Here is a 16,137-nt window from a genome sequence, read left to right as displayed (position 1 = left end):
TGCCCCTGAAATGGAAATAAACTGTCCTTGCCCCCAGTTTTGGAACGCAATTTTCGCCACTGTTGCTACCAATTCATTCATAGAGTGGTGACGCGATATAAGTTTGTGTGCAAAAAATGTAAATTCACTGTATCGTCTTGCATAAAAAGCACTTGAAATAAAAACATGAGAATTATGACAAAAATATGGTTTTAATGTATAAAAAATGCTGATTAGATGATAAATAAAATGTTATGTTTGTAATTAATACAAATGTAAAGAACGCCACGTAGCTGATAAATCGAAAATTAAGAGAAGAAACAAAATCATTTCGAAATATCTATTGTTTTTCTTAGATTTCGTAACTCCAGCATAGGCGTGCACACGGGGGGGGGGAATTGCCCCTCTAATCACGGACGTTCTCAGATTTTTTCCACAAAGGGACAAGCAAAATAATTTTCCATGGGGCATATTGCCCCGATAATAGTGCTCTCCCTCAAAAACACCACTTGAATTTCAAATTATCGCAGTCCTGTCCCCCCCCCCCAATTACCTGTACATAATAATTAAATTAATGTAAATGACCATGACTGAAATCAAATTATACGTGTGAAATAAATACTCTTAGGTTAATATTCGTTTTCGAAGGGGGAGGTGTGGTCATCCTTGCCCCCCTTCCAGACGTTCCAGGCTCCTACATTAATATACTTTCACCTAGAAATTTAAGGATCTCCCCGCTGGCGCAGTGGTTGCGTCGTCGCCTGTAATCAAGGGGTCCCGGGCTCGATACCCGGTGGAGGCACATAGTGGTTCGGATCCCACATTAAATTGTAGGTCCAGTCCCGATTAGCCTTTCGTATATGGCAATTGCCCCCACGACCTCAAATTTTATACAAATAAAAATACATTTCGTAAAATTTTCTTGCTCGCTTGGCTCACAGTGTCTGCTTTTCTTACAGTCTTGTCAACTTCATAGCCATAGCTAGGGGGCGGCAGGTGTTGTCCCTGGGCGCCGAACAATCTCAATGAGAAAAATTGTAAAAGAGAATGCCATGGCCTCCCGTGGGAATTTTTGCGTTCTATTAAATCAATGCTGTTTTCAATTTGCAAAGATTTGGATCGAAAAATGTTCTTCCTCGCTTCGCTCGCAATTTATTTTCTGTAATACATTCTAAATTACCACACAGAACTAAGAACAACGAGGAAAAGGAGCGCGCACATTTCAGATCCGCCAAGGTGCTGTAGAGCTGTGGGGTTATGTTATGTTATTTACATCATTTTTACTGTTGGTTTGTTATGGGGCGGATGAATTTATTATGTATTGTACTTAAATAATATATTATATATATATATATATATATATATATATATACACACACACACACACACACAATGCAATAAAACTAAAACAGTGAGATAAAATGAGGTTTTCCTTCCCCGACTGAACTTTCAAAGCTTTTGCCCCCCCCCCTAATCAGAGGGTCTGTGCACGCCTATGAACTCCAGTACCTTCTGTATATTGGTTTACTGAACAATACAATATATATATATATATTGTTTCTTATCTCTCACGCAATTAACTGCGTATATTTACATGTGAGCTTGAGACTGAGAAACAGATCTCCGGTTTTCATAGCTTTTGAATTCACCTAAAATTGTTTGCCTGGGGAACCTAAGACACACAGGAAGTATTGAACAAAATAAAGACAGGCTCTACTACGAAACGTATTCATACGAACGAATGAAAATTTAATTTACAAGAAATTAGTAAATAGCTTAGAGTAGTTGTGTTAGTTCCACGACGCTAACAACACGAGATTTTTTGACACTTCATGGACAGAAACAAATGTCTCCACTGATAATCGAACTCGAAACTTTAAGGCTAACCAGAACCGGTATAATCGATCTTGCCGGCCTCCGTGGCGGAGTGGTTATCACAGCGCGCTACGAAGCCGGGGGTCCAAGGTTCGAATCCCGGCCTGGGCATGAGTGTCCTTTCATCAATTTCATCATATCACTTATCCTCACCCCGGGTTCGATACCCAGTGGAGACACATAGTGGTTCGGATCCCACTTTAAACTGTGGGTCCAGTCCCGATTAGCCTTACTGTGCATAAAGTGGACTTAAAACACAAAATCAATCAATCCTTATCTTCGCGATTAGCCAAAAGCGGCAGAAACGCGAAGTAAAATACATTAAATCAAACATAAAATATAATCGATCTTACATAAGAAACACATACATTTCTAGAATTATTTAATGTCTGATTTTAAATTACAGTAACAGCCAAATAATTTGAAATATCTAAAACGTGGTAATGCAATCTGAAACGCCACTTTTGAAAGGGTTTGAATATTATATCATCCATTTAACATACTGTTCGCACTGGATGTAAAACTCAAATGCAATATAATTGAATGCTAGTTTATTTCTTTTAAACTTGCATAATTCATTAAAATGCACGTGCAAATAATATGCAATAAAATAACGTAATGCAAAAGTACGTTTTCAGTTAGCAAATATTACAATACAGTAAACCATTCAAGAAAAATGTACATGAGATAAGTAAAAAATATATATATATTCACTTACTTTAAGAGACATCCTTACAACTAAGCACACGTTAACACAAACAGAACGAAAACTGTTATTTAACACTAATGGTTAGTCACACATCGACACAAATATGTTGCACATTGTTGGCAAAGTGGTTATGTAACGAACATGATGAGCACGGTATTTTCAACAATAGCTCGCCATGACCTTTCACTTGCTACGGCAGAAAGCGACTGCCTGCCTGTCTGCATCCCAGACAACAAAATGTTCACAACAAGCAATTCCCCTGGACCCGAAGACGTCATCCATCAGAAGCACAGGCATGAGAGCAGCACTTTCCTGCCATCTGTTGACAATGAAGACAACTACTTGGAATCTGCAGTGTTGCCAACGAACATGAAAGGGGAGACCTTTATTACACAACGCGCTACCAACTTCATGTTCCCTGACAGTCGCATTTAGGGGTGTGCGGGGACAGATTTTTTTTTTGGCGATCCCGGTACCGACTTTTCAGGATGCCGTACATCCCTAGTCAACATAGTTGTCTGCTAGATGCAAGTTGGTAGAAAAGGGGCACGTGTAGCACAGCCCACTATTACTAATAACGTCTGTGCTAATACCTAGAGGTGTGCGGGACGCGAGAATTTTTTTTACAAACAGCTATGCCATATCTTAGAGTTGAAACGTTACATTTTAAGTGTTTTTATATCTTAATAAACTGCCTTGGTCAGCAACTTAGTGTTCTTTAATATGGAAACAAGGCTTAATTATATTAGTTTCGACCAATAGCAACCCAGTAAACTAACTTCAGGGAAATAACGCTTGGTGGCGCAGCAATCGTTCTTTTCGTCTACATGCCTATGACAACGTCAGTGGAAGGGAAATTTATAATAATAATAATAATAAATAAATTCTTTATTTCCGTAGACCCATATCCATGGGTGTGGAAAACGTCATACAATACTAAATATTACAAATGGAGTAGGATGACAATGAAAATAACAAAATGCAAACATAAAAATACAAAAAATCATATGGGTTAAACATAAAGGGTTATAAGTTTCACATACTATATTTGTAAAAGAGAAAATCCAAATATGATCCTATGATGATGCGAGTTTCCTTTGGCATTTCGACAATTTATTTTCATAACAAAGATATTTTCGACATCCAGTTAGAATACGTGTGCATGGGGGAGGAGAAGGTGATAGGAATTGTTTTTCCTTTCCTCTTGTAATTGTTACATTTTTAGGGAAGTGTCCTGTAGTGCATAAAGATAGGTTAGTGAGTGAAGATGAATCGAGTTAGTACGTTATTACTTAAACACACGTTGTATTCCACGTTACCAAACGAGGATAAACATCTTGGCCAGTGGAGACGGGAGAGGGGACATTGCAGAGGGTTTTTTTTTCGATTTCTTGATCACGTTGGCACTACCCATCATAGTTGCCGCCGGCCGCCACTGATTCTCTACATGAGTTTCTAATTGGTATTTTGAACATATAGCCTATGATATAGCTACCGCAGTGGCGTACGCAAGGGGGGGGTTACCGGGTTTAAACCCCCCCCTTGGGCTTTTGAAATATTATGGAAAATGCTGTAGAAAAAATATGAAAATGGCTAATTTATCAGTCAAAGGTCTGCGACAGTAATAATAATAATAATAATAATTTGAATTATTATTCTCATGCAGCATGAAGAAAAACACAACATTCCAAACACAATCTAAGCGGCCGCAAAGTTCAATTTTGCAATTTTTTTTGCAAAAAGTCGCGCAGTGACTCTTGCGAGAGTTGTGAAAATTCCTTGCTTCCTCGCAGTGTGCTGACCTTATTGCAAACGTTCTTCCAGGTACCGATTTCACATCCCCTTGTGCACTCTCAAGTGATGCTGAGTCTACATCCACATAATTAAATAATGTTGAAGAAGTGCTTTGTGAATCACCTAGAAGTGATAAATGTGTTGGAATGTCTATAAACTTACTTTTCAACGAAAACATAGACTCAGTAGAATTTAGCAACATGTATTCTCGCGCTTCATCATCATCCTGGGCGAGTTCCATAGGTAAAGGTAACGTAAATTCCCTCGTGCATATAGCACCGTGCCATGAAGGCACACGTAGTGGTGTGGTGGGTCCCAAAGATTCTCGATCTCGAACTTTTTTGCAGGTGATGTGATCAGCACCATGCTCCGGCAGCCTTCATCCCCCAGGGTTGCTCCCAGGTACCCATTGCTATGAGGCTGGGTGCGGAGACAAGGCTGGATAAATACCAACCAATTCCGGGAATCGAATCCGGATATCCCACGAAGTTGTCAGACTAGACCAGCGCGGCTCCTTGAATAAGTTTTATATTTCGATTATTTCAATAAATTTAATATATTTGCTTGTTTTTATGGATTTTCTTCACACTTAAAATGTCTCGCTTATCATATATAAATAACCGTTGACTAGACAATTATTTTGTAACAAAGAAACAAAAGAAATGTAATTTTGTTCTATTTCTTTCATAAATAGCAGCTGCATTAGTAGTAATTATTAGTAGTAATTAAACTAATTAATTAATTAATTATAAGAATTATTAATTAATTTATTATTATTATTAATTAATTAAAGTATAATAAAACAATGGTAATGTGAATTTGTAGAAAGTTTTCGAAATAACACCCCCCTTGATGAAATCCTGCGTACGCTACTGAGCTACCGTATTGCTCTTTTCTGTAGAGTAAGCAATCTTTGAGTGTATTCCTGGCCAGCTCCTCCCCATGCATGTTATTATGCAATATTCTAGGTATGGATATACAAGTCCATAGTATAGATTTGTGTTTATTTCAGACACATGATATTGTGTTAGGAGTTTTAGGAGATATAAGTTTTTCCCTATTTTTTGCATACATGGTCAATATGATATGTCCATCTTAATTTGTCATCAATAACTAAACCTAAAAATTTAACTGGATTTTCATAATTGATTTGATTATCATCTATTTGTAAGTTTATATTATCAAAATTGGGTTTATTTCCAGGATTGAAAGCCATATACATTGTTTTTTGATAGTTTGTATTCAAGTTATATGAATTTAAGTGCCGAGTTATTATATGTACTGATATGTAGGTTTGTCTTTCTAATTGTTCTTGTGTATTTCCACTGCATGTTATGGTTGTGTTATCTGCGTATGTTAAAATATTTGTATTGTCTGGGGCGGGTAAGTCGTTGGTATATAGTATGAACAGTAGCGGGCCTAGTATGGAGCCTTGAGGGACTCCTGTTTTTGCATATTCAGTGTGGGATATAATTTTATGAACCACGGAGTTTTCAGTATGTAGTATCTGGGTGTACTCTGGTCTATCCGTGAGAAAAGATTTTATCAGTTTGTATGTATTTCCTCTAATGCCAAGATTGTATATTTTTTGCTTGAGCATAGAGTGGTCTAAGCAGTCAAAAGCTTTGGACTGATCCAGGAAAATAGCACAGGGTATCTCATTATCTTCTAATGCATCTATAATTATCTCAATACATTGAGAAGTACTTGTACTTGTCGATTTACCCTTTTGGAAACCATGTTGTAGTGGACTAATTATGTTATCTTTGGCACAGAATTCGTATATTTTATTACAAATGATTTTCTCTAACAGTTTTGAGAAAGATCATGTGATCGTTATTGGTCTATAGTTTTTTTTATTTCTGTCTCCATTCCTTTTTTGAGTATTGGTTTGATTATACTTTTCTTCAGTACTTTTGGGAAAATTCCACTATTGATAGAGTCATTTATAGCATACTGTAGTGGTAATGTAATGTATTGAGAACCTTTTTTAATTAAATGATTTGACCAACCATCTGGACCTGCTGATTTCTTATTATTTTTTTTTTATCGTAGTTTCTAGTTCATTTAGGGTTATTTCATCTAAATAAATGGAGTTCAGTACAGTATTTGATTCAATTTTAGTTGTTTGGGCACTTTTGGGGTCATTGGGACAGTTTACATAGGAGTTTGAGAAATACTTATTGAATGTATCCGCAATGTGTTTAGGCTTAGTTATTTCTACTTCATTTTCAAATAATGTGGTATTTTCATTACGCTTATTAGTTTTTTTTGCCTCTTTACTCATTTATGATATTCCAAATTGCCTTTGATGTATTACTATTATTTCTGATATTATCTTTGAGGTGTTTGGATTTTTCGTATCTTATTAGTTTTTTACATTCATTTTTCTTTATTCTATATGACTCACAAAGTTTGTTTTCCTTAGTTATGCGCATTTTGTCATAAATATCTTTGAGGTCATTCTTTTTGTGTATTATTTCATTTGTGACCCAAGTTTGTTATTTTGTTTGGTTGAACATGCTTTATTTTTAAGGGACATGCAAGATTTATGAAGTAAGTTAGTATGGTCATGAACTTCTCCCATATGTTTTCGGTTTCACTTTCTTGAAATACTAGAGCCCAATTTTCTTTACCTAACAGGTGTAACAAATAGTTTACGTTGTCTTCCCCCCATGTTCCGGCTTTCTATTCGCATAGGTTTTTTTGCGTTGTAATGTGGTTTGATTATACTAACTTCAACAATTTGTGCTGTGTGATCAGATATTAAGTTGTGTATCACTTCTGCCTGTATTGTGTCAGAGGGGAGATTGGTGATAACATGATCTATTAGACTAACGGAGTTCATGTTATTCTAGTTGGAGCTGTGATTATCAGTGAGAGTCCATAGGACCTAAGGAGATCAATGTATTCTGTATTTTTATTATTGCTCTTGAGGAGGTCAATGTTAATATCTCCCAGGATAATGCTTTTGCAATTTGATCTTGTTATTTTTGTTAACATGATTTCTAGCTTTTGATAAAAGAGTCGTAAGTCAGTATTTGGAGAACGGTATAGGGTTATTATCTTCACAGATAAATTTCCCATATCAATTTCCATACCTGCTACTTCAAAGACCTTTTCGGTGCATAGTGATTCTAACATGTGGAATGAACACACGTCACTTTGGTTGTCGTAGATTATGAAATGGAAAAGTAAATATGATTGTTCGATTTAGGTGATTGTTTTCATAATATTTGTGGATGATCGATTTCCCTTTTTCGTATGCACTTAATAAATAACCGTAAATGTTATGCAGGTGGTATGAGATAAAACCAGTAGATGCGGTTGCACTGCGTGAGGGGCAGTTAGTTGCCCCACTCATTTTGTTACTTTTGCTGCCGCACTATGATAAACATTATGTATAAAGGAGAAAGTAAACTGTCCTTGCCCCCCCCCTCCAGTTTCGATACCTTGCTCCCTCAGTTTTAGAACCCAATCGCCAACACTGGACAAAACTAATAGATATGGTGTGTAAATATCTAAATGGTCTAAAGTTATAAAATTAACTTGTTCTGTTAAATTGTATGAAATTCGTAAACAACCTTTTTTCCTGTGTGTGTGAGATAGAGAACGAAGGCAAGAACTTTTAATCATTTTCTGTACTACTTGCGTACGCATATCAGAAATTCATTTATCTATGGCATGATAGTTATTTGGCATCGTGATTTGGACCAATTTTGATTTAAAAAAATAAATAAGTCGGCACGTTGGCAGCTACATTCTGCCGTGTTGTCGCCTAACGGAAAACAACCCAGGACTGTGGGGTTCTTCTTCTTCTTCTTCCCCTTTCCACCTCAAATGGAAAGAAAAATGACAACTGGGTTCGACCATTATTCGTAGGATTTTCGAGCTTTCTCATGAGTGATAGTTCTTCCAATCTATGTCAATATGTGTGTGAATAAATCACCGAGGTGGGTTGTATAAAAGAGAACGAAATTAACAAAAAACTAGATCGAAGATATCTGGGTGGGGAAGGGTAGAAATGATAACGTCTAACAATCATAATAGTCTTTTGGCAGATAACACTGTTCAAAAACTCACGCCATGCGACTGCAATAACATAAAGATGATCGATCATACGTGTACTCACGCGTATTTCCTTGATACCCCGCTCTTGAGGTGGAAAATGTAACTTTGGGTACGTTTGGTCGCCATAGAGATTTTTTGGGGGTGTTATTTCCCTTCAAATAATATAAAAATACAACATTTATATATTTTTTCCAGAATAGATGTAAAACTTTTACACCTTACATTTTATTTAATTCATTAGATGAAGAAAAGAAAGAGTTTAAGGGTATTATCGTAGGAGAGAGGGGAGAGAAATATCCAACTCTTACATATTAGGCCTTATTTGATACGTTGTTTCTGGGGGATTCTGAATTGAACGTTTGGGGGGGGGCAGTATTAAAATGTAGGTCTTCGATTACGGCGGGTACATTGAGCATTAAATTGAGGGGGTATCCAATTCTTGTGTATTACTATTGTCTTAGACTGTTGCGGAAATTCTGGTGTAGAAACTGAGAATTAATTTATTGGGGGGAGGGGGGCAATATCCAATCTTCAATATCAACAGTAAGTCTAAAATTGGCATGATAAATTTGGTGGTAGGATTGAGTATTAAATTTAAAGGGGGAGATAGGAAGCTCTTCATAAAGTGTTAAATTTTAGATTGTCAAGCGATTTCTATAGTGGAGCAACCCTGATGGTCATTAGGGGGCACCATTGTTTTATTTATTTCGTCCTGTTTTACATTGCGAAGTTAAGGCTGTGGAGCTTTTTGTTCCACTTGACCATGTTTACACAATTTTCTAATATGGAAGCTAGTAGTCTCCATTAAAGTATTAAAATAAAGGAAAAAAAGCAATATATATTACAAAGGAACAAAAATAAAAGAAAGAATTACATATAGGAATTTAACCTACACACGAGCACACACGCACAAAAGCTTTTACCATCGCATTATGACCATTTAATGCTAAACCTTGTCTACTTTGAAAAATTAAACTGTTCTTGACCTGCTCCCACTCCACCAGGTACATAGCCAGGAAAAGGGCTCGGGGGCTGGGCCCCGCCGAATTCCTACAAATACCAAACTTAAATAGTGTGTAGTAGTCATTAATTTTACTTTCTTAGCAGGATTAAATATCTTGTACAGTGCGATCCACTAGTATTGCTCGGCAAATTATGCATGACTATTTTCATCAATTTTTCTCTTACATCCTACATGTTTGATTTTTTTTCTGGTGCAGAAGTTGTGAACAGCTTGTTTTTAGTTTTCTTTTAACTCTTGAAGCACTTATTGGGTCAAATAAAGTGCACAAACATGGTCATGGACAATTTCACGGTAATTCTCATGGATCCTACTGTACAATTAGTTGTAATGTACTGAGAAATTCATCTTCAGGGCTTTTAACCTGTCGGCGGCTGGTAAGGGATGATCCACCCCGAAATAAAATTATGGCTACAGGAGCCTGCCATCCCCAGTTTCGGCATCTAATCGCCACTATTGACTTCCAATGTATGGGCAATTTATTCTGTAAACACTTAGAGGTAACACAAGTAACAGATAAAGTATGTGGGAGTGTTAATAAAAAAAATGCTAGAGAATGAAGTTGGGTAGTTCAATTACATACGAAATAATGCGCCCCTTCCGTAGCTGCTTCGAAGTTTCGACGGCTTGAAAATACTTATTTTCAGAGCATAATATTATTTGACTACGGTGATTAGATTCCTCTACACAAAATTTCTAAGTAAGAGTATTATGGGGGGCAACTTCCCCTCTAGCACCCCCGTGCATACGCCTATGGTTCGTTGCCATACCGATATCACTTGCAAAAGTTACAATAAACTCTTCACCAAAAGCATCCATCGTAAGTTGAATGGTAGACGACAGAGCTACGAGGGAATGGGCAGCAGGTGCAGACGACAGAAACGCGCGGGAAACAAAATCCTCGCCTCTGATTGAAAAATTCCCTAGATGTGGCATAGCTGTTTGTAAAAGAAATTCTCGCGTGGGGGACAGAATTTTTTTTGGTCGGGACGGGAATTTTTTTAAATCCCGACATTCGGGACGGAAAAGAAATTGCAATTTCCCGACAAAGTCGGAAAATTTTCGGGACGGAAAATGTTCAAAATTTCCGGAAGCTCTGGAAATCTCGAATTCTACACGTCATTTTCATTTTAAGTAATTGTTTTTGCATTTCTGGAATAAAAACTAACAATTTCCGATAAGTTCCAGAAACTTACAATGCAGAAAACGTTGAGAATTACCGACTTTTGAAATGACCATTCGGTATTTCCCAACTGCTCGCGATTTCGAAATGTCGGGAAGTCACATCCCGAAGTCGGGATAGGTACGGGAAATTTTTGTTCCCGATCCTGGTCCCACCTTTTCGGGATCCGCACGTAATAACAAATATTTAATTGATTGATGCCGTCTAAAAGTCGACAATGGGCAGCAGCGATTGGGAGTCAAAACTGGGGGGTCAAGGAAGCTACTCTCCCTTAACCATTCCGCTACTGGCGCTACTCGTATGGAGATTTCATTAAAGGCACTTGTGTATATCGAAATAACTTCCTTTCTACCGTAAACTGGCTTTTATTTGTACATGTAAAGGAATCATGCATGCTTTTATGAAGAAAACACGAAATTGGACAGAAAATGGCTGTAGCTCCTCCGGAAATGCTTGACTGTCGTTGACATATACTAGCGCCACAAACGATAATTGCTGGTACTACTATTCCTTAGAACCACTTCCTGTTTTGTGTTGCATTGTGCAGAAAAAGAGAAAGGTAAGTTTTTATGTGAATTAATATGGAAACAATCGTTCATTTATTTTGCATTTCATTTAGCTAAATTGATTTTTCTTCATTTATTTATTTCAGATCTTTAAACATGGAGAACGACACTGGCGAATTCGTTGATCTTTACTGCCCAAGAAAATGGTAAGTTAACTGGTATGTGGTAGACGCACGTGGTTTAGTGTTAAGTTTATCTTTTACTTAATTTTTGTAAGGTTATAATGGACGTGGAATACACAAAAAGAAATTTAATCACTCCATCATTTAAAATATTAGATTAAAACCTGACCAAGAGAATACTTGTTTCAACATGTAGGCATACAGCGATATTTTTGGCCCACTAGTAATCTCTCGTTACTTGTATTATTTGGGCACATAACTAAATACACTGTATAAAGATAATTAATGAATACCTGCGGCATATCTTTCGCAGTTTTCTCTTCCATATACCGTACGTATTTTAGTTAGTGGCCACATGTTTGATAACTGTGCTGCCATTGCACATTATGTTGTTACCCAGGGCTCGAAAAATCCCGGCCGCCATGGCGACTAAAAATTTCAGCCTGGCGACTGTGATCTTTGGTTGTAATATGTACGAAATTTTGGTACTACTTTACTATACCGGAGACACCTATCAATGATTTATTTTGCAATTTTTTACATTGCTAATGTACTATTCTGCATTGCGGAACATTTATTTAGGTGAAATAATGAATTTCTAATGAAAATAATGTCTATTTCTTACATTGAGAACTTACTGTTGTTCCTTAGTTTCCGGTATATCTGATCGTTACCCCATGAACCATCATGGGGACGAGGTATGCCTACTAGGTTAGGTTCCATTAGCACTCCTTTCATTCAATTTAGCATATACGGACAACATCGGCTTGTAGCAGCAGCAATAGCACGTATTCTGCTCTCGTGCAGAAAGCAAATGGCAGCATCAGCAATAGCGTGTCGGAAATATATTTTCGTAGAAAACCACATGCATTCGCATTAAAATGGATCAAAACTACATTCCCGAACATCAACAACGCTACAGAAAATGATTTGCGTAAGTACTTTCTCCTGTAAATTTGAAGAAATCCTTCTCCGGTATAGTAAAGTGTAACCGTTAACATTCCAGAGAGTCAGTAATAATTTCTTACGCTTACTCTTTGTCACCCCATTTCCTGTTTTCTCGAATGAGTTAGCGATGTTTTGAATACCGTGATGCTCAGCTTCTTATACAGTGTGTTTCAAAAGTTTCACAACCCAAACTTTGAAAATGTATATCATGAAAACCGTAAGAGATATTTACACCGGGTTTTCTGCATTATAAAGTCTCATCCATTGAGATATTTTTCAATGATTAAAATTATCAGTTTTCTCCATACAGAAAATTTAGATAAATTAATAACTGGCGGAAGGCAGTGTTAAAATTTTTCTAGAAATGCACTTCTCAACGAGAAAAATACGTAAGAAATTATCGAAGGGTCATAATTAGATATTTGATGACATGTCAATCTGTCATTTGCGACCAATATTGGTCATGTGCAACATTTGATTGATTTTTTATTGGCGATTTTAAGGGTTGAGTGAAAAAATGCCATTTTTGGGACATATATGGCAATTCTAGCAGGTCGAAATATTGTCAACAGACGCACGCCACATGTGCGTAAGTATTGGCTATACATTTACGTGAAAAATCATAAACCAAGATTTTGTGCCGAAATTGGACTCTTGGGAGAATCCTAGTCTGCCTCTGGTTACACTGAATTCTCTTCGCTCACTTTCGACGCTACTATGCCTGTTCTTTTAATTGATTCAGCATGGCGTATTCTTTGGAGCAGCACGTGTGCATTGCTGAAGAATATTTTACTACTCATTCTTACACTCATGTGCAAGAGGTTTTCCAAGAAAAATACCCTGCTTCTGCTGTACCTCACAAAGCAACTGTTTTACGACCAGTCAAACACCAACAAATGATCCCACAAATTGTTAAGAGTTGGTATTATTATTATTGAAGATTAGGCACACACAAAAGATGTACTACATATAAATTTTCAGCGAAAAATTCGGGCTCAACCAGGACTCGAACCTGGGTCTCTGGTATACCGTACAATTTCTCTAACCACTGAGCCGGCCTGGCCTCGCCTGATTTCTCGCTGTTGCTGTTTTACCTGTGTGGAATCGTCTCTGGCGGTGCTACCGCAACGGGATCTGTTGCCTTTGAAACACAGTAGACGTTGACATTGCCTGGTTCCTCCCAGCGTATAGATGTTAATACATTTTTTGCTGAAAATTTCTACGTAGTACATTTCCTGTGTGTGCCTGATCTTCAATAATTAACATCTCTACGCTGGGAGGAACCAGGCAACGTCAAAATCTACTGTGTTTCAAAGGCAACAGATCCCGTTGCAGTAGCACTGGCAGAGAAGATTCCACACAGGTAAAACAGCGACAGCGAAAAATCAGGCGAGGTCAGGCCGGCTCAGTAGCTTCGTGGTTGGAGCAATGGCACGGTATATCAGAGACCCGTGTTGGAATCCTGGTCGAACCTGCAATTTCGCTGAAAGTTTCTACGTTGGTATATATTGTTGAAAATCGATTCTCAGATGTTTTCAGCAAATTAACAATATTTTTAAAATAATGTAATTGCTTTTATTTGGATACATAAATTTATATGTATATATAAATAAACAAATTTATTAGCCCAGTGATAGCGTACATGATTAATTTATTGCAGAAAACCTGGTGTAAATACCTCTTACGGTTTTCATGATATACATTTTCAAAGTTTCGGTTGTGCGACTTTTGAAACACACTATAGTATGCACAATTGCTAGTAGGTAGTTTCCTGGCACCTTATTTTCAGAGCTGGCACCTAGCTTTGAAGACAATTTTTCGAGCACTGTTCTTACCTATTCCATAGTTTCATTTTTTTCCGTGGAAATATCATTCCCAATTAAAGTATTCTTAAATGACCACATAGGCAGGTCAATTTAAAAGCGAATTTATTTCAGAAGACAACAACCACTACTTCAGTTCCACATATATACAACTACTTTCATGTAATGTGTGAAAATATTTCTTTTCTGATGTTTTGTGATGAAAATAATGTCAATAATAGCCCCACGAACCATTCACGGATAGCTCCACGAACCATTCACGGATAGCCCCACGAACCATTCACGGATAGCCCCACGAACCATTCACAATAGCACCAAAAACCATTTATAAGTAGCCCCACGAACCATACGCGGATAGCCCCATGAGCCATTCACGGATAGCCCCACGAATCATTCACAGATAGCCCCATGAACCATTCATAAATAGCCCCACAAACCATTCACGGCAAGGTTCGGTTAGGTTAGGCAAACATAGTGGTCGTAGTAATATCGTGAAAAACACATGATTTACCGCTCCAGCAGATTCTACGATGACAGAAAATATCTCGCGAAGTATCCAAATGCTAGAAAAACTCATTCCAATAAGTACTTTCTTGTGTAAAAATGAAGAAATCCGTTCGGCCGATTGCAACTTTTACCAAGGAATGTTTGATGCAAGTGTGAAGTAAATATGGAGAATCTAATTTGTACGTTTGAAAGCTGAAGAAATATTTAATTTCTGATTAACTACTCTGTGAAGTGTATGTTATAGAGGGTGATTCCATCGTTAGAGGCCCCAAACTTTTATCTATAAAACTACCATTTACTTAAAGTTTGTATTGAAAATTTGTATGCACATACCTCGAACAATATGAAACAGGATATGCTCATATCTGATGCTGAAAATGGTCCCCTTCCACATGCAAGCACTCTTGTACACTTGCCTCCAAATTCTGGAATACTTTTCTTAAAGTGCCATCGGTAGTAATGTCTTCAATCTCTTGACGTATAGCATGACACATGGTAAGCATGTAGCTTCGTTTTTTTTGCTTTGACACGTGGAATATGGGAGATTAGTTTCTTGGGAAAGTCTTCGCAATGATTTTGTCCTGTTTTGTCTCCTCAGACATTTTCCGGCCTCCTGAATGCTGTGTGACAAGACTTCCCGTTCTCTCTTTCTTACCAACTTCTTGATACAACACTTTGAAGGTACACGGCTCACATAAAATTCAGTCTGAAATGGCCTTTGACATGCTTTAAATGAACCAGTTTGCCAGTATTTACAAACGAGGAACACAAACTCTTCGATTGTGTGCATTGTGATCCCTACACATTCGAGCCAACACTACCGAGATGCAATGTTGCAGAACAAAGCAAATGAAGTTCACTAGAAGAGTGAAAACCTATTATGAGGGGTTAGATCCTGTTTTACATTGTTGAAGGTTAATGTGCATACAAAATTTCAAGACAAACTTGAAGTAAATGGCAGTTTTATAGACAAAAGTTTGGGGCATCTAGTGAGGGAATCACCGGATAGAAGTGGCAGCACTTATTAGCAGAAACTGCCTGAAGCAGTTTGGAGTGTTAGAGATTACTAGGGGCATGCATATTTCGTTTTTGAAGAAGACACGAAATGTGAAATAACACATTGTAATGTTAAGTTTTCATGTTTCTGAAAGGTGTAAGGTGCATTTTACTACCCTGTTTTGTCACGAAATTAACTGCAAAATGCGAAATAGACTCTTAAACATGAAATTTACTGTTTATATACCGACTCGACACTTTCTGAAGTCTGAAGTATCCTGTGAGTTATGCAATTCACGGAAAATTGATTAATTCTGCTGCAAAAGTTTGACAAGCAAAAATGGGCCCCATTATACAGGAATAAACTATTCTGGTAATGATTAATGTGCTATTAGAAGGGATATGTTTATTTTGTGTAATAGTGCAGTTTTGAAATCAAATTTAAGATTATATTCATATTTTTAAACCAAATTGTAATTTTATATGCTGGTTTTCACCGCTATAACAGCGAAACTTCATTTTATTTACAGCTTTTGAACCCAA

The 16,137-nt window shown here is 37.2% G+C and overlaps 2 protein-coding genes across 3 annotated transcripts in view; one reads left to right on the top strand and one right to left on the bottom strand.

The window, feature by feature from the left end:
* LOC145994385 (uncharacterized) overlaps window positions 1-2,812 on the bottom strand; it is a 150,088-nt gene extending 147,276 nt beyond the window's left edge. Inside the window, exon 1 of the mRNA XM_083130504.1 lies at window positions 2,573-2,812. Coding sequence (XP_082986630.1) covers window positions 2,573-2,584 — 12 coding nt within the window. The 5' untranslated portion in view covers window positions 2,585-2,812. The remainder of the gene's footprint in view (window positions 1-2,572) is intronic.
* Window positions 1-16,137, top strand: part of RpS21 (ribosomal protein S21) — a 426,171-nt gene that overhangs the window by 392,942 nt on the left and 17,092 nt on the right. The window contains exons 1-2 of one of the 2 annotated variants that reach the window (XM_083125355.1): window positions 11,072-11,191; window positions 11,285-11,344. In XM_083125355.1, the coding sequence (XP_082981481.1) occupies window positions 11,295-11,344 (50 nt within the window). In that variant the 5' untranslated portion in view covers window positions 11,072-11,191; window positions 11,285-11,294. Of the gene's footprint in view, window positions 1-11,071; window positions 11,192-11,282; window positions 11,345-16,137 lie in introns of those variants that run through there. The other variant, XM_083125443.1, reaches the window with a different exon arrangement.

The sequence above is a fragment of the Lepisma saccharinum genome, chromosome 1, assembly GCF_977018435.1.
Source record: "Lepisma saccharinum chromosome 1, izLepSacc3.1, whole genome shotgun sequence".
Classification (NCBI taxonomy): domain Eukaryota; kingdom Metazoa; phylum Arthropoda; class Insecta; order Zygentoma; family Lepismatidae; genus Lepisma; species Lepisma saccharinum.
Note: the sequence above shows the minus strand (reverse complement) of the source record. Positions and strands in the feature narration are given on the sequence as shown.